Source organism: Rhinatrema bivittatum, chromosome 1 (assembly GCF_901001135.1).
Source record: "Rhinatrema bivittatum chromosome 1, aRhiBiv1.1, whole genome shotgun sequence".
Lineage (NCBI taxonomy): Eukaryota > Metazoa > Chordata > Amphibia > Gymnophiona > Rhinatrematidae > Rhinatrema > Rhinatrema bivittatum.
Window position 1 is genome coordinate 412,079,216 of NC_042615.1, and position 14,933 is coordinate 412,094,148.

The 14,933-nt window shown below is 45.3% G+C and overlaps 1 protein-coding gene across 4 annotated transcripts in view; it reads left to right on the forward strand.

Moving 5' to 3' along the window:
- Positions 1-14,933, forward strand: part of LOC115092041 (coiled-coil domain-containing protein 17-like) — a 430,820-nt gene that overhangs the window by 370,877 nt on the left and 45,010 nt on the right. The window contains exon 13 of one of the 4 annotated variants that reach the window (XM_029602526.1): positions 2,756-3,037. The exons of the other annotated variants lie outside the window; for them this stretch is intronic. Coding sequence (XP_029458386.1) covers positions 2,756-2,797 — 42 coding nt within the window. The 3' untranslated portion in view covers positions 2,798-3,037. Of the gene's footprint in view, positions 1-2,755; positions 3,038-14,933 lie in introns of those variants that run through there. 4 annotated transcript variants of the gene reach the window in all.

Genomic DNA, 14,933 nt, shown 5'->3' on the forward strand with positions numbered 1-14,933 from the left:
TGTAGTAAATTCTCTGGGGAAAATATATGAAAAAGAAAGAAATATTATTAATGATATTGGAGCATGTTTATGTAAATTAGAGACAATTAAAATTCTCTTATGTATGTGCACATTTTTATTGATGAAAAACCATAGTATTGTTGTAAGTATTTAAAATAAAATACCATATTTTTCATTCCATAAGACGCACCTGACCATAAGACGCACCTAGGGTTCAGAGGGGGGAAATTTTAAAAAATGGTGTGCTAAACCTGCTCTGTTCCCACGCGTCTCTGCGTCTTATGGAGCGTCTGTTTCTGGCATTAGGGTGTGCATACAATTTTTTTTCGTCCCCATTTTGTTTTCAGGTCTGGGGAGGGCCAATTTGGTCAACTCCCCGAATCAGAAAACTTTTATCATGATATTTTGTGAAAAAAAACAAACAAACCTCACCCCAACTCTTCAGATTTAATTAGCTACAACCCCCCACCCTCCTGACCCCCCCAAGACTTGCCAAAAGTCCCTGGTGGTCCAGCGGGGGTCCCGGGAGCAATCTCCTGCTCTTGGGCCGTCGACTGCCAGTAATTAAAATGGTGCTGGTGGCCCTTTGTCCTTACCATGTGACAGGGGCTACCGGTGCCATTGGTTGGCCCCACATGGTAAGGGCAAAGGGCCACCAGCATCATTTTGATTACTGGCAGCCAAATGCCCGAGAGGGGAAGATTGCTCCTAGGACCCCCGCTGGACCACCAGGGACTTTTGGCAAGTCTTGGGGGGGTCAGGAGGGTGGGGGGTTATAGTTAATTAAATATTTTTTATATTCGCTCCATAAGACGCACAGATATTTTCCCCCCATTTTGGGGGGAAAAAATTCCGTCTTATGGAGTGACAATTATGGTAGATAAGTTAATATATATTGGAAGTGAAGCATATTCTTGTTTTTATTATCTTTGCCTCCCCTCTTTATGGGTTGTGGACCCCTATCCCCTGTGGGAGATCTGGTTGGGAGGAGGGAACTGTACCTGTATTTCACCCCTGAGGATGCATCTGAGAGCTTGCTGACCTGGTCAAATACACGACTACACTTTTACACCATCAACCTCAACCATGACAGCAGAGTCTTCCACCCTCAGGATCAGCAGTCTACATAACTCATGCATACTCCTTTCAGTCATGCTTCCACTCAGCTTAATTCTTGTGCTTAGTGCAGAGCTAAAGCTTGCTGCGGGAGGCCACACCCTGAGCACACACACACACACACACACACTCTGGCAGCTTCAGTCTCTGTAGGGACCATGCCCTATTTTTACACGGTTTGTCTCTGCTCTCTTTTTTTTCTTTGAAAAGGTTAAAAAAAGGGAAAAAAAAGTCCTGCTTTTCCAGCCATTTACTTATTTAATTCAATTGACTCACGCAAGCAGAGCTTTTCCCCTTACCTGCTATAAACCTGAGCCTATTCTTCCCTATAGGCCCCAAAGACCAGGTTCTATTTAAAGGAAAACATTTTATGTGCCCCTCTCTGAGCCAGAGTTCTTCACAACGTCTGTGCTCTGCACCTATAGAAACACTTTTCTTCTGTCTGAAATATATTTCCTTAGGTAGGGCACACACACACAATAAACTTTTCCACTTTCTTGTCTTCCCTTGGAGATTTGGGTTTTCTCTGTGACTTGTTTAGAGAAAATCCCAAACTGACACCATATATAGGATAGCAGAGTGAAATCTTTAAAGGCTGGAGCAGGAATCACAGTGACTCCAGTTTTTCTTCATGCAACTTCAATTTTTATTAGTGTAATCAGCAAAGCAATATAACTGTAAACTGCCTACTTTTGCAGTGCACTCAGAACAAAAACTTCCAGAGACGGTCAGATGCTCCTGGAGATGCAGGGCCTCCTGATCTCAACTGGGCTCACAATCTTATCCTGCCCCAGCAGAATCCCACCCACAGAGCTCTCTTTCTCTGTAGGGATTTAAGATGGTCCAGCACAGGTTAAGGAAGGGAAGCAGGGCCACTCCTTCACAATAATGTATATCCAGACAGTCAACAATTCTTTCTTAAAAGGAGACTACCATTAAATAAAAACCACAGTAAGAACTATCAAGACTGAAAAGAGAAAGCTTTTAAGACCTTTCGAAAGTTAAGATAGTCCTTTTCCAACCGAACAATCAGCAGAAAAGTGTTCCATAGGATCAGACCCAAAAAAGGAAAAACTGTTTCTTTATGCTTTCAAGTTGGATTTCTCTTGGTGATGGTAGAACTAGCAATTCTTGTTGGGACTGCCAAAGTGCACAAGCAGGACAATGAGGAGTGATGAGACAAGAAAGGTACAGGGGCATACCTCATTGGAGGGCCTTAAAAACTAGGCAACCTATTTTGAAGAGTATGAACAGTGAGATTTGAAGCCAGTGAAGGTCCTGCATGAGTGGGGAGACATTATCATGTTTATGCTTTCCAAAAATTAGTTTTGCAGCTGTGTTTTGTACAAATTGAAGGGTTCTAGTCTGATAAAATGGGAGACTATAAAGCAAAGAATTACAGTACTCAAGATGGCTCAAAATGAGTAAATGTGTCAAAGGTTTTAGAAAACTGACTTCTAGATAAAGCCTAAGCCGACATCTAGATAAGGCCTAAGCACTACCTTAGAGATCTGTGTGAAAAAATCTAGTGATACATCAAATGTGACTCCCTGTATAATGATTGAAGTTTTTAACTGGATAGAAGAAATGGTGAAACTGACTGTTCCTTTACAAATTAAGCCCTGCTTCTACTTTACAGGAAGAAGAAGAACCAGGCCAAAACAGTCCCCTGAATATCTAGTCCTACTAGGTGATGGATCAGTATATTATGACCAACGGTGTCAAAATCTGAGCTAAGGTTGAGTAAAACAAGAAAGACATCATTGTCTTTATCCAACTCCAATCTGAGGTCATTTAAAAGAGTCACAAAAATAATCTCAGTTCCATATCCAGCCCAAAACTGAACTGGAAAGTGTCCAGACTATTATCTTTCACAAGAATCTTTCAGGGTCTTTCATCAAATCACATTAGGGCCTTATCTCATGATAAACATAGAAACATATATAAACATAGAAATGACAGCAGAAGAAGACCAAATGGCCCATCCAGTCTGCCCAGCAAGCTTTCACACTTTTTTTTTCCTCATACTTATCTGTTACTCTTGGCCCTTAGTAATCTTTTGGTTCTATTTCCCTTCTACCCTCGCCATTAATGTAGAGAGCAGTGCTGGAACTGCATCTAAGTGAAGTATCTAGTTTAATTGGTTAGGGGTAGTAACCGCCGCAATAAGAAAGCTACTCCCATGCTTATTTGTTTACCCAGCCTGTGCAATTCAGTCCTTGTTGGTTGTTGTCTGAATATAAATCCACGTTTCTTCATTCCCCCCCCCCTGCCGTTGAAGCAGAGAGCTATGCTGGATATGCATTGAAAGTGAAGTATCAGACTTAATTGATTCGGGGTAGTAACCACCTTAACAAGCAAGCTACACCCATGCTTATTTGTTTACCCAGACTATGTAATTCAGTCCTTGTTGTTGTCTGAATATAAATAATCTTTTCTTCATTCCCCCCCTGCCGTTGAAGCAGAGAGCTACGCTGGATATGCATTGAAAGTGAAGTATCAGGTTTATTCGATTTGGGGTAGTAACTGCCGTAACAAGCAAGCTACTCCCTGCTTTTTTGTGAATGCAAATCCTTTTTTCCACATTTCCTCTTGCCATTGAAGCATAGAGCAAGGTTGGAGTCACATTAACCGTGTGTATGTTTATTGAATAAGGGTATTATCTCCAGGTAGTAGCCGTCATTCCCGCAAGCCACCCTCTCTTCATTCACATCCTCTAGACTTTATGGATCCACAGTGTTTATCCCATGCCCCTTTGAAGTCATTCACAGTTTTGGTCTTTACCACTTCCTCCGGAAGGGCGTTCCAGGCATCCACCGCCCTCTCCTGACATTGGTTCTGAGCCTCCCTGGAGCTTCAAATCGTGACCCCTGGTTCTGCTGATTTTTTTCCAACGGAAAAGGTTTGTTTTTGTCTTTGGATCATTAAAACCTTTCAAGTATCTGAAAGTCCGTATCATATCACCTCTGCTCCTCCTTTCCTCCCGGGTGTACATATTTAGATTCTTCAATCTCTCCTCATAAGTCATTTGATGAAGACCATCCACCTTTTTGGTCGCCCTTCTCTGGACCGTCTCCATTCTGTCTCTGTCACTTCGGAGATACAGTCTCCAGAACTGAGCACAGTACTCCAGGTGAGGCCTCACCAAGGACCTGTACAAGAGGATAATCCCTTCCCTTTTCTTACTCAATATTCCTCTCTCTATGCAGCCCAGCATTCTTCTAGCTTTAGCTATCGCCTTGTCACATTGTTTCCCTGACTTCAGATCGTTAGACACTATCACCCCAAGATCTCTCTCCTGCTCCATGCACATCAGCCCTTCACCCCCCATTGAATACAATTCTTTCGGATTTCCACACCCCATATGCATGACTCTGCACTTCTTGGCATTGAAACTCAGCTGCTATATCTTCAACCACTCTTCCAGCTTCCTTAAATCCCGTTTCATTCTCTCCACTCTTTCCGGCGTGTCCACTCTGTTGCAGATCTTAGTGTCATCTGCAAAACGACAAACCTTACCTTCTATCTAGTCCGCTATTTCGCTCACATAGATATTGAACAGGACCGGTCCTAACACCGATACTTGCAGCACTCCGCTTAACACCGCTCTCTCTTCAGAGTAAGTTCCATTTACCATCACACGTGCGATAAACACAAAATTAAACCAAATCATGTGTTAGTATGCAGATATAATAATAAGCATGCAAAAGCTAGAAAATTATGCAAATGACAGACTCCTACCGCTTGTAGTGGTAAAATAACACACAACAACGTGTGATTTAATGTGGGAAATAACACCACCTTTTTTTGGTGATAGAGGGAAGAAATATTTTTATCGTGTGACAGTAGCCATTATCACGGATCGTGGCTATTATCGCATGCGATAAAATAAGGCCTTCTCTCAAACATATCTACACAGGCCTGCTAGGACAATAAAAACAACTTTTGTTACCTGCTACGTCTTCTTAAATCTACTATGTTAGAGGGAAGTCTACTAGTAGTGGGATACTAGCTTCTTCGGGCTGCTCAACAACAAGAACAACAACAAGAATTACAACCATCAAGGTAAGTTTAAATGACTCCTATGGAAGTACCTGTCCTTGAGCCAGAGCTGCTAGCCCTGCCAGTGGAGTGCCTGGCCTATGGCAGGGCTTGTCACACAGAAGGGCATGTCGGCAGTACAGGAAAGCACATCTTTCATCCACAAACCACACTGCTGGGTATGCTGGAGGAACATGTGGTTAAGAGGTATCACCTCAGCTCTCAGGCTATCATGGAATTATATCAAGAACTCAGAGGGGATCTGGATCTGGTCACAAAAAGGTCCCGCGCTATACCAAACTATTGTGCTCACTGCATTTTGTGGCATCTGGCTCCTTCCAAACAACAGTCGGAATCATTGGGGGAATGTCACATATCTCTTTTTCCCCGCTGTCTGGGCCAGGTTACAACAGCTTTTATAACAGATGTAATCAAACTTGTAGTGGAACCCAAAAAACTGAAAGGATGGAAGGGGACTACAGCTCTGTTTGCCTCTACTTCTTATTTAGGAAAATGTAAAAAGTTATTTTGGAGATTTTTTGGCTTAGTTCTGCCAGGCTCCAGGTCACATGATATCTTTCTAAAGGGTCAGCTTGATGTGTTTCTCTAAAGAGCCAGCTATTGAAGCACTAACTGCAAGGAACATATATGAGGGATTCAGATACCCTGTGGGCCAGTTTTGAAAAACTCCCCTGTTTGATATTTTCCTGCAATCTGCCCCTGGCTGTAGGTGAGCAGGCCAGAAAGCTGCTTCTTGGAAATGACTTGGCAGCCCATGACAAAACATCATTTCTTGGCAAATGGGTGGTGGGACTCACAGATAGTTCCCACTTTCTGACCTGCTATGCCAATTAGCCAAAGCTTCACTTGCGCAATGCAAACAGAGTGTGGGAGTAGCACACCTGTAGCAACACCTTTCTGTGTGTTCCAATGTAGCAGAACTGTACATCCATCACAGCTTCTATTTGTATGTGGTGTCCTGCTGCTGGGGAACACATTGAAAGCATGTGAGTCTTGCCTGCATCATAGCCAGCTGTGTACATTACTAGTGGATATACTATACATCACTTTCTCTGTACTACTAGATAATATATACTGAGGACCATTATCAAAAGCCATTTAGATGGAGAGCGCAAAAGTAATCCCTCTAAAAGGCTTATCTGGCATATTCAGTCACTTATTTCAGCTACATTACAGCCACAGAAGTAGTTATCCGGCTATAGTTTATACCTTCCCCCACACCTGCCACCTGCCGCTCTCCCACCCAGGACTTAAGTGGGCCTATTTGTTTGGGAGGGTGGGTGGAAGAGTGTCAGGTGCCAAGAAGGAGGTGGTGGTTTGGAGGGGCAGTAGATGAATTCTACTTGTAATCTTTAGCAGAGATGGAGGGAAGGGGGAGGGCCAGTCCTGGCGCAATGCCATCAACTTTTCATGTTCACATGATAAAAGCATTGTGGGTAGAATCTGGGGCAGTGGGTCAAGGATACTTGGGCAGGGGGGGGGGGGTGCCAGGTGGCCTGCAAGGACCACAATTTTTTGTAATGCTTTTCTGTAAGGAGTGCTACTTACCCATATATCTTTAGAAGATATCCTGTTAAGTAGACAGTGAGCCAGCCATACAAGATTGTATCAGTTTAGACATATTCAGCCATATTTACATGCTGGCCAATTAAACCAACAGTTACCCAGCTATATGTAGCTGCATAACTTTATGGTGATTATCCCTCTGAATATATGGGATAGATTCTGCTGCTATCTATAGCCAGATAATTTGGCCACTACCCAGTCTAATGAATATGGACCACAGTGTACTCTACAACTCTAACACAAAATTTTCAAAAGAGAAACTTTGATAAAATGAGGAAACTAGAAAAAAATTGAAAGGTGCAGCTGCAAAGGTTAAAAGTGTACAACAGGTGTGGACATTATTTAAAAATACCATCTTAGAAGTGAAGCCCAGAGGTTTTCCATACATTGAGAAAGGTGGAAAGAAGGCAAAACAATTACTGGCATGGTTAAAAGGTGTGGTGAAAGAGGCTATGTTAGCCAAAAAAAAAATCCTTCAAAAATTGGAAGTAGGATCCATGTGAAGAAAATAGGAAAAAGCATAAGAATTGTCCAAGTTAAGTGTAAAACATTGATAAGACAGGCTAAGAGAATTTGAAATGAATTTTGCCATAGAGGCAAAAACTCATAATAAAACCTTTCTAAAATATATCCAAAGCAGGAAACCTGTGAGGGAATCAGTTGGACGTTAGATGACCGAGGGGTTAAAGTGGCTCTTAGGAAAACTAAGGCCATTGAAGAAAGACTAATTGAATTCTTTGCTTCTGTGTTTCCTAATGAGAATGCTGGGCAGATACTGGTTTCAGAGATGGTTTTCAAGGGTGATGAGGCAGATTAACTGAAGCAAATCATAGTGAACCTGGAAGATGTAGTAGGCCAGATTGATAAACTAAAGAGTAGCAAATCACCTGGACCCGATGGTATGCACCCCAGGGTTCTGAAGGAACTAAAAAATGAAATTTCAAATCTATTAGTTAAAATGTGTTACCTATATTTAAAATCATCTATTGTACCTGAAGACTGGAGGGTGGCCAAAGTAAGTAACCCCATTACCTTATTCTCTCATTCCCCCCCCCCCCCCCCCCCCCCCCCATAACGATTACAAATGCATCCTAAATGTCTGTCTTTGAAGTACACCCTTAGATTTGAATGTTTCCTTGAATGTTTACCTGTATGCATGCCTACCTTTGTAACCCACCCTTTGTCTGTGTGTGTTAAACCTACACACCATTGTGATCTGGCGATTCTCACATGGAATGATGGTATATAAAACACTCAAATAACTAAATAAATAAATAAAGTTAAAAAGGGGTCCGGGGAAATCCAGGAAACTATAGACCGGTGAGCCTGACCTCAGTGCTGGGAAAAATAGTGGAAACTATTCTAAAGATCAAAATCAGAGAGCATATAGAAAGATACGGTTTAATGGAACACAGCATGGATTTACCCAAGGAAGGTCTTGTCTCTCAAATCTGGTTCATTTTTTTTAAGTGGTTTAATAAACATGTGGATAAAGGTGAGCCAGTAGATGTAGTGTATTTGAATTTTTTGAAGGCGTTTGACAAAGTCCCTCATGAGAGGCCTCTAAGAATAACAACTGTTTGTTAGCACGCAGCAGATGTTACGGTCCCGGCTGTGACCCAGTACCTCCACTTACCTCGGGACGGCCCAGGCCGCTGAAGTGCCATCCTGCCCGTCGAGGCCAATCATGACCTCTGCCAAGGTGCTCCCTCTGCGAGGGAGACGCCACCGATCCAACATGCTTGGCTCCGCCCCCTGCACGCATGGAGGTTCCAGATTTAAAGGGGCCAGCGCGGGAAGAATGAGAACAGCCCTTGGATGATTTCAGATGCTGCAGGGCTATTTAAACCCTGCAGCTTGGCCCAGACGTCGCCTTGCAACGAGGTTCACTCTACGGAGGTTCTAGTTGCTGTTCCTAATTCCTCTTCCCGGCTTCTGACTTGACTTCTGAATCCTGGCTTCTGACCTTGGCTCGTCCACCAACTTCTGTTTCAGCTTTTGTCCTTTGGCTCTGTCTTCAGCATCTGACTCCTGGCTTCTGACCTTGGCTTGTCCATCGACTCTGATCCAGCTTCCGTCCTTCAGCCTTGACTTGACTTCTGATTCTTGGCTTCTGATCTTGGCTCGTCCACTGACTTCTGATCCAGCTTCCGTCCCTTGGCTTCTGTCTTTGGTTTCCGATTTCTCAGCGTCCACCAGTACCCGTGCCGCTTCCTCCAGGAGGCCTCGCCTAAGTCCCAGCGTCTCGGGTCCTCATGGGCTCCTCCTGGGGGGACCGCGGGCTTCTAGGGTGAAGTTCAGTTGACCTCCTGGCCTCAGCTTCTCTTCCGGGACGCCCCTTCGGATCCTCAGTCGCAGAGGAACTGTTGTGTTCATGCCTATTCTCGCCCTCGCTCCACCCTCTCTACATTTGTGGCGACTCCTTTCGGCTCAGATGGACAGATGCAGCGCGGCTTCTCCCTGCCTCTTGGTCCCGGTATCCCCGGGCTGGCTTGACGCTACGGATCCTCCATGTTCCTGATGACGTAAGGGCGCACGCGCACCCCAGACTTTGTACCAGCAAGGGCGCGAACCTCGGGGGCGTCCCCCCGTAATGATGTCATCCGTTTTCAATTTAAAAGGTCTTTGTTTGCTAACTACAAGCGAGTTAGCAAGGAACTCCAATGGGACTTGCTTCAGCAGTCCACGCTACTTGCAACTACGTTCCGAGTCAGCAAGGGGAATTCTTCTCCACTTTTCGGCCTTTTCAAACTTACCAGGAGTACCCGCTCCTCGGGGGCTCCGCTTTCTCTATTCTTGATTTCAGAGTACGGGATCCGGTACTCGTTCCTTGAGGGCCTACGTTCCCGAAGACTCAGAAGACTCCTATTGCCTGGAGGTGATCGCAAACGTGAACACAGTGAGTCCTATTACAGACAGGAACCGGTACTCGCTCCACGAGAGCCACTGTTCCTCATCGCTAAGGCTCCCTTCAGTCTAAGACGTTTTCACAGGTACGGAGATTGTGAGTTATCATTGCAGATTGCAGATAGGAATCGGTACTTGCTCCACGAGGGCCTATGTTCCTAATTCCTTTCTCATACTCTCTTCTTCCTCAGAAGATATCACATACCTATATCTTATGGATTACTCTTACAGATTAACAGATAGGAACCGGTACTCGCTCCACGAGGGCCTTCATTCCTAAATCTCTCCTAGCCTCTCTTCTATTCCAGAAGCCACCCCATACACAGTTATTGTGAGTTCTATTTCAGACTGCTTACAGGAACCAGTACTCACCTGCGGCTCCTGTTCCTGAATACTGAAGACTCTCTGTTGCATATAGAAGACACTACAGAGATCTACAATTGTGAGTGTATCATCTACCACTGGTTATGCCCAGCATACCCTGTCTACTCACTACCTATAGTCTCTCCTTACAGCTCAGCAACTCAGAGATCGTTGTTCCAGTACCAGAGGGACTTCAGCCCTGCCGGGCATATCAACTCACTACTGCCACCTCCTGTGGTTCTACTTCCAGTCTAATAAAGAACTATCTGTGTTTGTCTCCATACTCCAACCTAGCCGGTGGTCCCTCTCAAGATCTCCACTTGAGGGCGCTGTCATCTGCCATTGGCCCAGGGATTCACTATTTCTACTAAGTGTTATTCCTACACTAATAAGAATGGTATTATCATCTACCACTCTGTGGGGGCCAACCCACATCAGACCTCTCTGCGGAAACTGATCCATATCAGATAGCTATCTCCCCGTGGGAATCATACAGGTTGCTGGTTCATCTTTCTACAGGAACAAAGCATAACAGTTGCTACTCCTTCCCTCTGGAAGAGCAAAGCACTAACAGATTGCTACTCCTTAGCAAGATCTGTAACAGAGTGCTACTTCGCCCCCTGGCGGGGTGATCGCTTATAGATTGTTAACTCTTCCTTCAACGGGAGTATCCAGCATCCAGATTCATAACAGACTAGCTGTGCCCGGCCACGTGTTGCAGTGGCAGAGTCAGGTTCTTTTCCCCCTCTCCCTCTTTCCCTTGCTCATATACCTCAGTCACACATCGTCCTCCCCCTTGATCACTCACCCCCCCTTTCTTCCCCTGTCTCCACTCCAGCTCTCTCCCCTCACACTCACCTCTCCCCTCTGTGTCTCTCCACTGACACTCACTGCCCCCTTCATTCACCCTCCCCTCACTGTCACCTCTCCCCGCCTACTCCCTACCCTTTTGTCAGTGACACCGCACCCTCTCTCAATCTCCTTCCCTGATTCTGATCCCCTCCGGCTCGCAATGCCCTCCCAGCTGCCCCCCCCCCCCCCCCCCCGTCCCTCTCCCTCTTATGCGATTCTGCGTGGCCCGCTCCCGAAGGCGCGAGGTCAGCGAGGATCCCTCCCTGTCATGCACGTGAGCCGTACCAGATCGCCGCCGCAGCTCCTCCCAGGTGTCGAATTTCGGCCGGCCGACACCACCACGCCCGATATTGCCGCCGGTCCGCCACTGCTGCTCCTCCCAGCGCCATGTTGGTCCCGCTGTGCGCGACGTGCACCGCTGCTGCCCCTCCCAGCACCATGTTGGTCCCGCTGTGCCCGACGTGCGCTCCCGCCCGCACATGCGCAGTGCAGCAGCTTCAATTCCCAAGGTAGATAGCGTGTGTTGCATGTCTGTCCAACAGATGTCGCTGTTTTCCCCACACACATGTAAAAACATGTTTTTTTCTGTAACCGTGTGACATCTATGTAATCTAGATAGAGAAGAACCTTGCCGAAAGTGAAAGCAAGGTTGTGTCCAAATTTGAAAGCAATTGGTGCAGTAGCTGAGCCTGGTTAAGTTGAAAAAACAGAACAGAGCAGTAAAGGTTACAGTTTGTGTTTTTTGGTTTTTTTTTTACACCACCAGCAAAGAGTAGTTTAAATATGCAAGCACACCTTCCTGCCCCCCCCCCCCCCAACCCGGTGAAATAGAGCAACCCACGCTACAGCCCCCCTCTCGGGAGATGTGGAGAATCAGTGGCCCCCCCCCTGTGAAAAACGCGCAGTGGAAAATAAGAACGGTCCCCCACCGTGCTCCTCCCCGGCTACCTGTGTAAACTGCCAGCCGGTGGCGAGGGTTGTGCTAGGGTTTGTTCCGTCGGCTGCCATGTCGCAAAACTTCACCGGTGAAAGTGGTGCATCATGATTCCTGACCTAGTAAGGGCAAATGTCCGCTGAGGATATGGCGCCGACGGGCTGTTGCCCTTACTATGTCACATGGTGTACCGATGTCATTGTTGTCTCCATATAGCATAGTAAGGGCAAGGTCCGCCGGCACCATTTTTGTTGCTGGCATCCGACGGCCCTACTGAATGCGATGTGTCCCGGACCGTTCCTGTGGTGCCGGCGGAGAAGCACGGACTTGTTTCAGGTGTAGTATGTGATCGGAGTGCAGTGCGTGGGTGGGTGGAAGAGGGTACTTTAATTTAAATTCGGAGGGTGTGTGAAATGCGAGGCTTCCCAATGTAGCAGCCAGGAATTCGTATTTTGGTGTGTTTTGGGAGGGTGGGTGAAGTAAGTGACATTGGCAGGCGTGTGGGTGGGGGGGTGTGGTGTGATGAGTGTGGATTTCTGTGTGTAATGAGGGAGTGTGAATGAAAGACAATAGGCCTGTGTGGGGGTGTGGTGTGTAAGTGTGTGTGAAAGGTGTAAGAGGTTGCGCTTGCGCTGACAGCCACCAGATGTCACTGTTTTGTGTAAGCAATTTTTAAACTTGTATTACCTGTCACAGGTGTGACCTATATCTTCTCGTATGGGAAGTGAATGTTGTGTGCAAATTTGAACGCATTCGGTTAAGCGGTTGGCGAGATTAGCGATGTCGTACAAACTATTTAACATTTTTATTTATATAGATTACTAACTCCTCCCCTCTGGGGGAGCAGATCTATAACAGATTGCTAACTCCTCCCCTTTAGGGAACAGGTCTTTAACAGATTGCTGACTCCTCCCCTCTGGGGAGCTGGTCTTTAACAGGAACTCACCTGAGTCCAAGAGGTCCGGGTCCTCATGGGCTCCTCCCGGGGGGACCTCGGGCTTCCAATGGTGAAGATTCTTCGAGTCCTCTCTCCTGTGCCGCCTCCCAACTTCGACGTCCACTGTGGGCCTTCCCACAGAGCATCAACATCCGCCCCAGCCGGCTCAAGGGTCCACGAAGCTAACAGCAGAGGCTTGAGAAATTGGATATATAACAACTGAAAAAGCATGTGACTGTCAATGGTATGAATGTCTATGTGAATGAATTAGTTTGAGACTAAATTGTAAATTGTAATTAATTTTAATAAGGTGAGAATGAAGTTATTGTCTACTATACTTATTATATGATGTTTTTTATTAGTTAGATAAGTGTTAAAGTATTGTAAATCGATATGATGGTTATAGCCAAATACCGGTATAAAAAAGTTTTCTAAATAAATAAATAAACTAAAAAATAATAGGATAGGAGGCGATGTCCTTTCGTGGATTACAAACTGGTTAAAAGGCAAGAAACAGAGAATAGGATTAAATGGTCAATTTTCTCAGTGGAAAAAGGTAAACAATAGAGTGCCTCAGGGATCTGTACTTGGACCAGTGTTTTTCAATATACATGATCTGGAAAAGAAAACAATGAATGAGATAACATTTGCAGATTATACAAAATTATTCAATGTAGTTAAATCACAAGCGGATTGTGATAAATTGCAGGAGGACCTTGTGAGACTGGAAGATTGGGCATCCAAATGGCAGATGAAATTTAATGTGGACAAGTGCAAGGTGATGAATATAGGGAAAAATAACCCAGGCTGTATTTACACGATGTTAGGTTCCATATTAGGAGCTACCACCTAGGAAAAAGATCTAGGTGTCATAGTGGATAATATATTGAAATCATCGGTTCAGTGTGCTGCGGCAGTCAAAAAAGCAAAAAGAATGTTAGGAATTATTAGGAAGGGAATGGTGAATAAAACGGGAAATGTCTTAATGCCTCTATATCGCTCCATGGTGAGACCGCACCTTGAGTACTGTGTACAATTCTGGTTGACGCATCTCAAAAAAAAGATATAGTTGCACTGGTGAAGGTACAGAGAAGGGTGACCAAAATGATAAAGGAAATGGAATGACTCCCCTTTGAGGAAAGGCTAAAGAGTTTAGGGCTGTTCAGCTTGGAGAAGAGATGACCGAGGGGGGATATGATAGAGGTCTATAAAATCATGAGAGGTCTAGAACAAGAAAATGTGAATCAGTTATTTACTCTTTCAGATAATAGAAGGACTAGGGAGCACTCCATGAAGTTAGCAAGTAGCATATTTAAAACTAATCAGAGAAAATTCTTTTTCACTCAACGCACAATTAAATTCTGGAATTTGTTGCCAGAGGATGAGATTAGGGCAGTTAGTGTAGCTGGGTTTAAAAAAGGTTTGTATAAGTTATTGGAGAAGTCAATTAACTGCTATTAATCAAACTGACTTAGGGAATACCTACTGCTATTACTGACTTTAGTAGCAATAGATCTACTTAGGGTTTTGGATACTTGCCAGGTACTCATAACCTGGATTGGCCACTGTTGGAAATAGGATGCTGGGTTTGATGGACCCTTGGTCTGCCCCAGTATGGCAACTTCTTATGTTCTTATAAGGTCAGAGGCAGGTCGCAGGTGAGAGAATTCTGGGTACAGATTATGGTCAGGTCCAGTAGTCAGTCAGAGGGCAGGCATGGAAGACACTGAAAGGACAAAGACATCATGATTGGGAAGACGAGGCAGGCAGGACTTGGAGAGATGAAGGAGGGAGTCAGGCAGAACTTGGAGAGATGAGGGATGCAGGCAGGAACCAAAGAGATGATGAAGACAGGCAGGACTAGAACACAGGATCATAAGTCAGGAGCAGCAAATCACCACTGCAGGGATGCAGCGACCCATTGCTGAGGCATCAATCAGTAGCATGGCTGGGGTTTAAATATCCAGACGTGTGACATGATCTGCCAGCACTAGCTCTCGCAGTTCCCACTGCAGGGTCTACATGAGTAGGTGCATGCCTATGGAAAGCCTTTGAAGAAAGATGGCGGCGTCATCCCCGTTGAGAAGCAAGTCCAGTCATCAACGGTGCTGGGTGAGTGTGCCAGCTCACAGGAGCAGCCCATGATCCAGCAAATGTAACAGGCAGCAGGACCTGAACTGGGGAAGGCAGCATGGA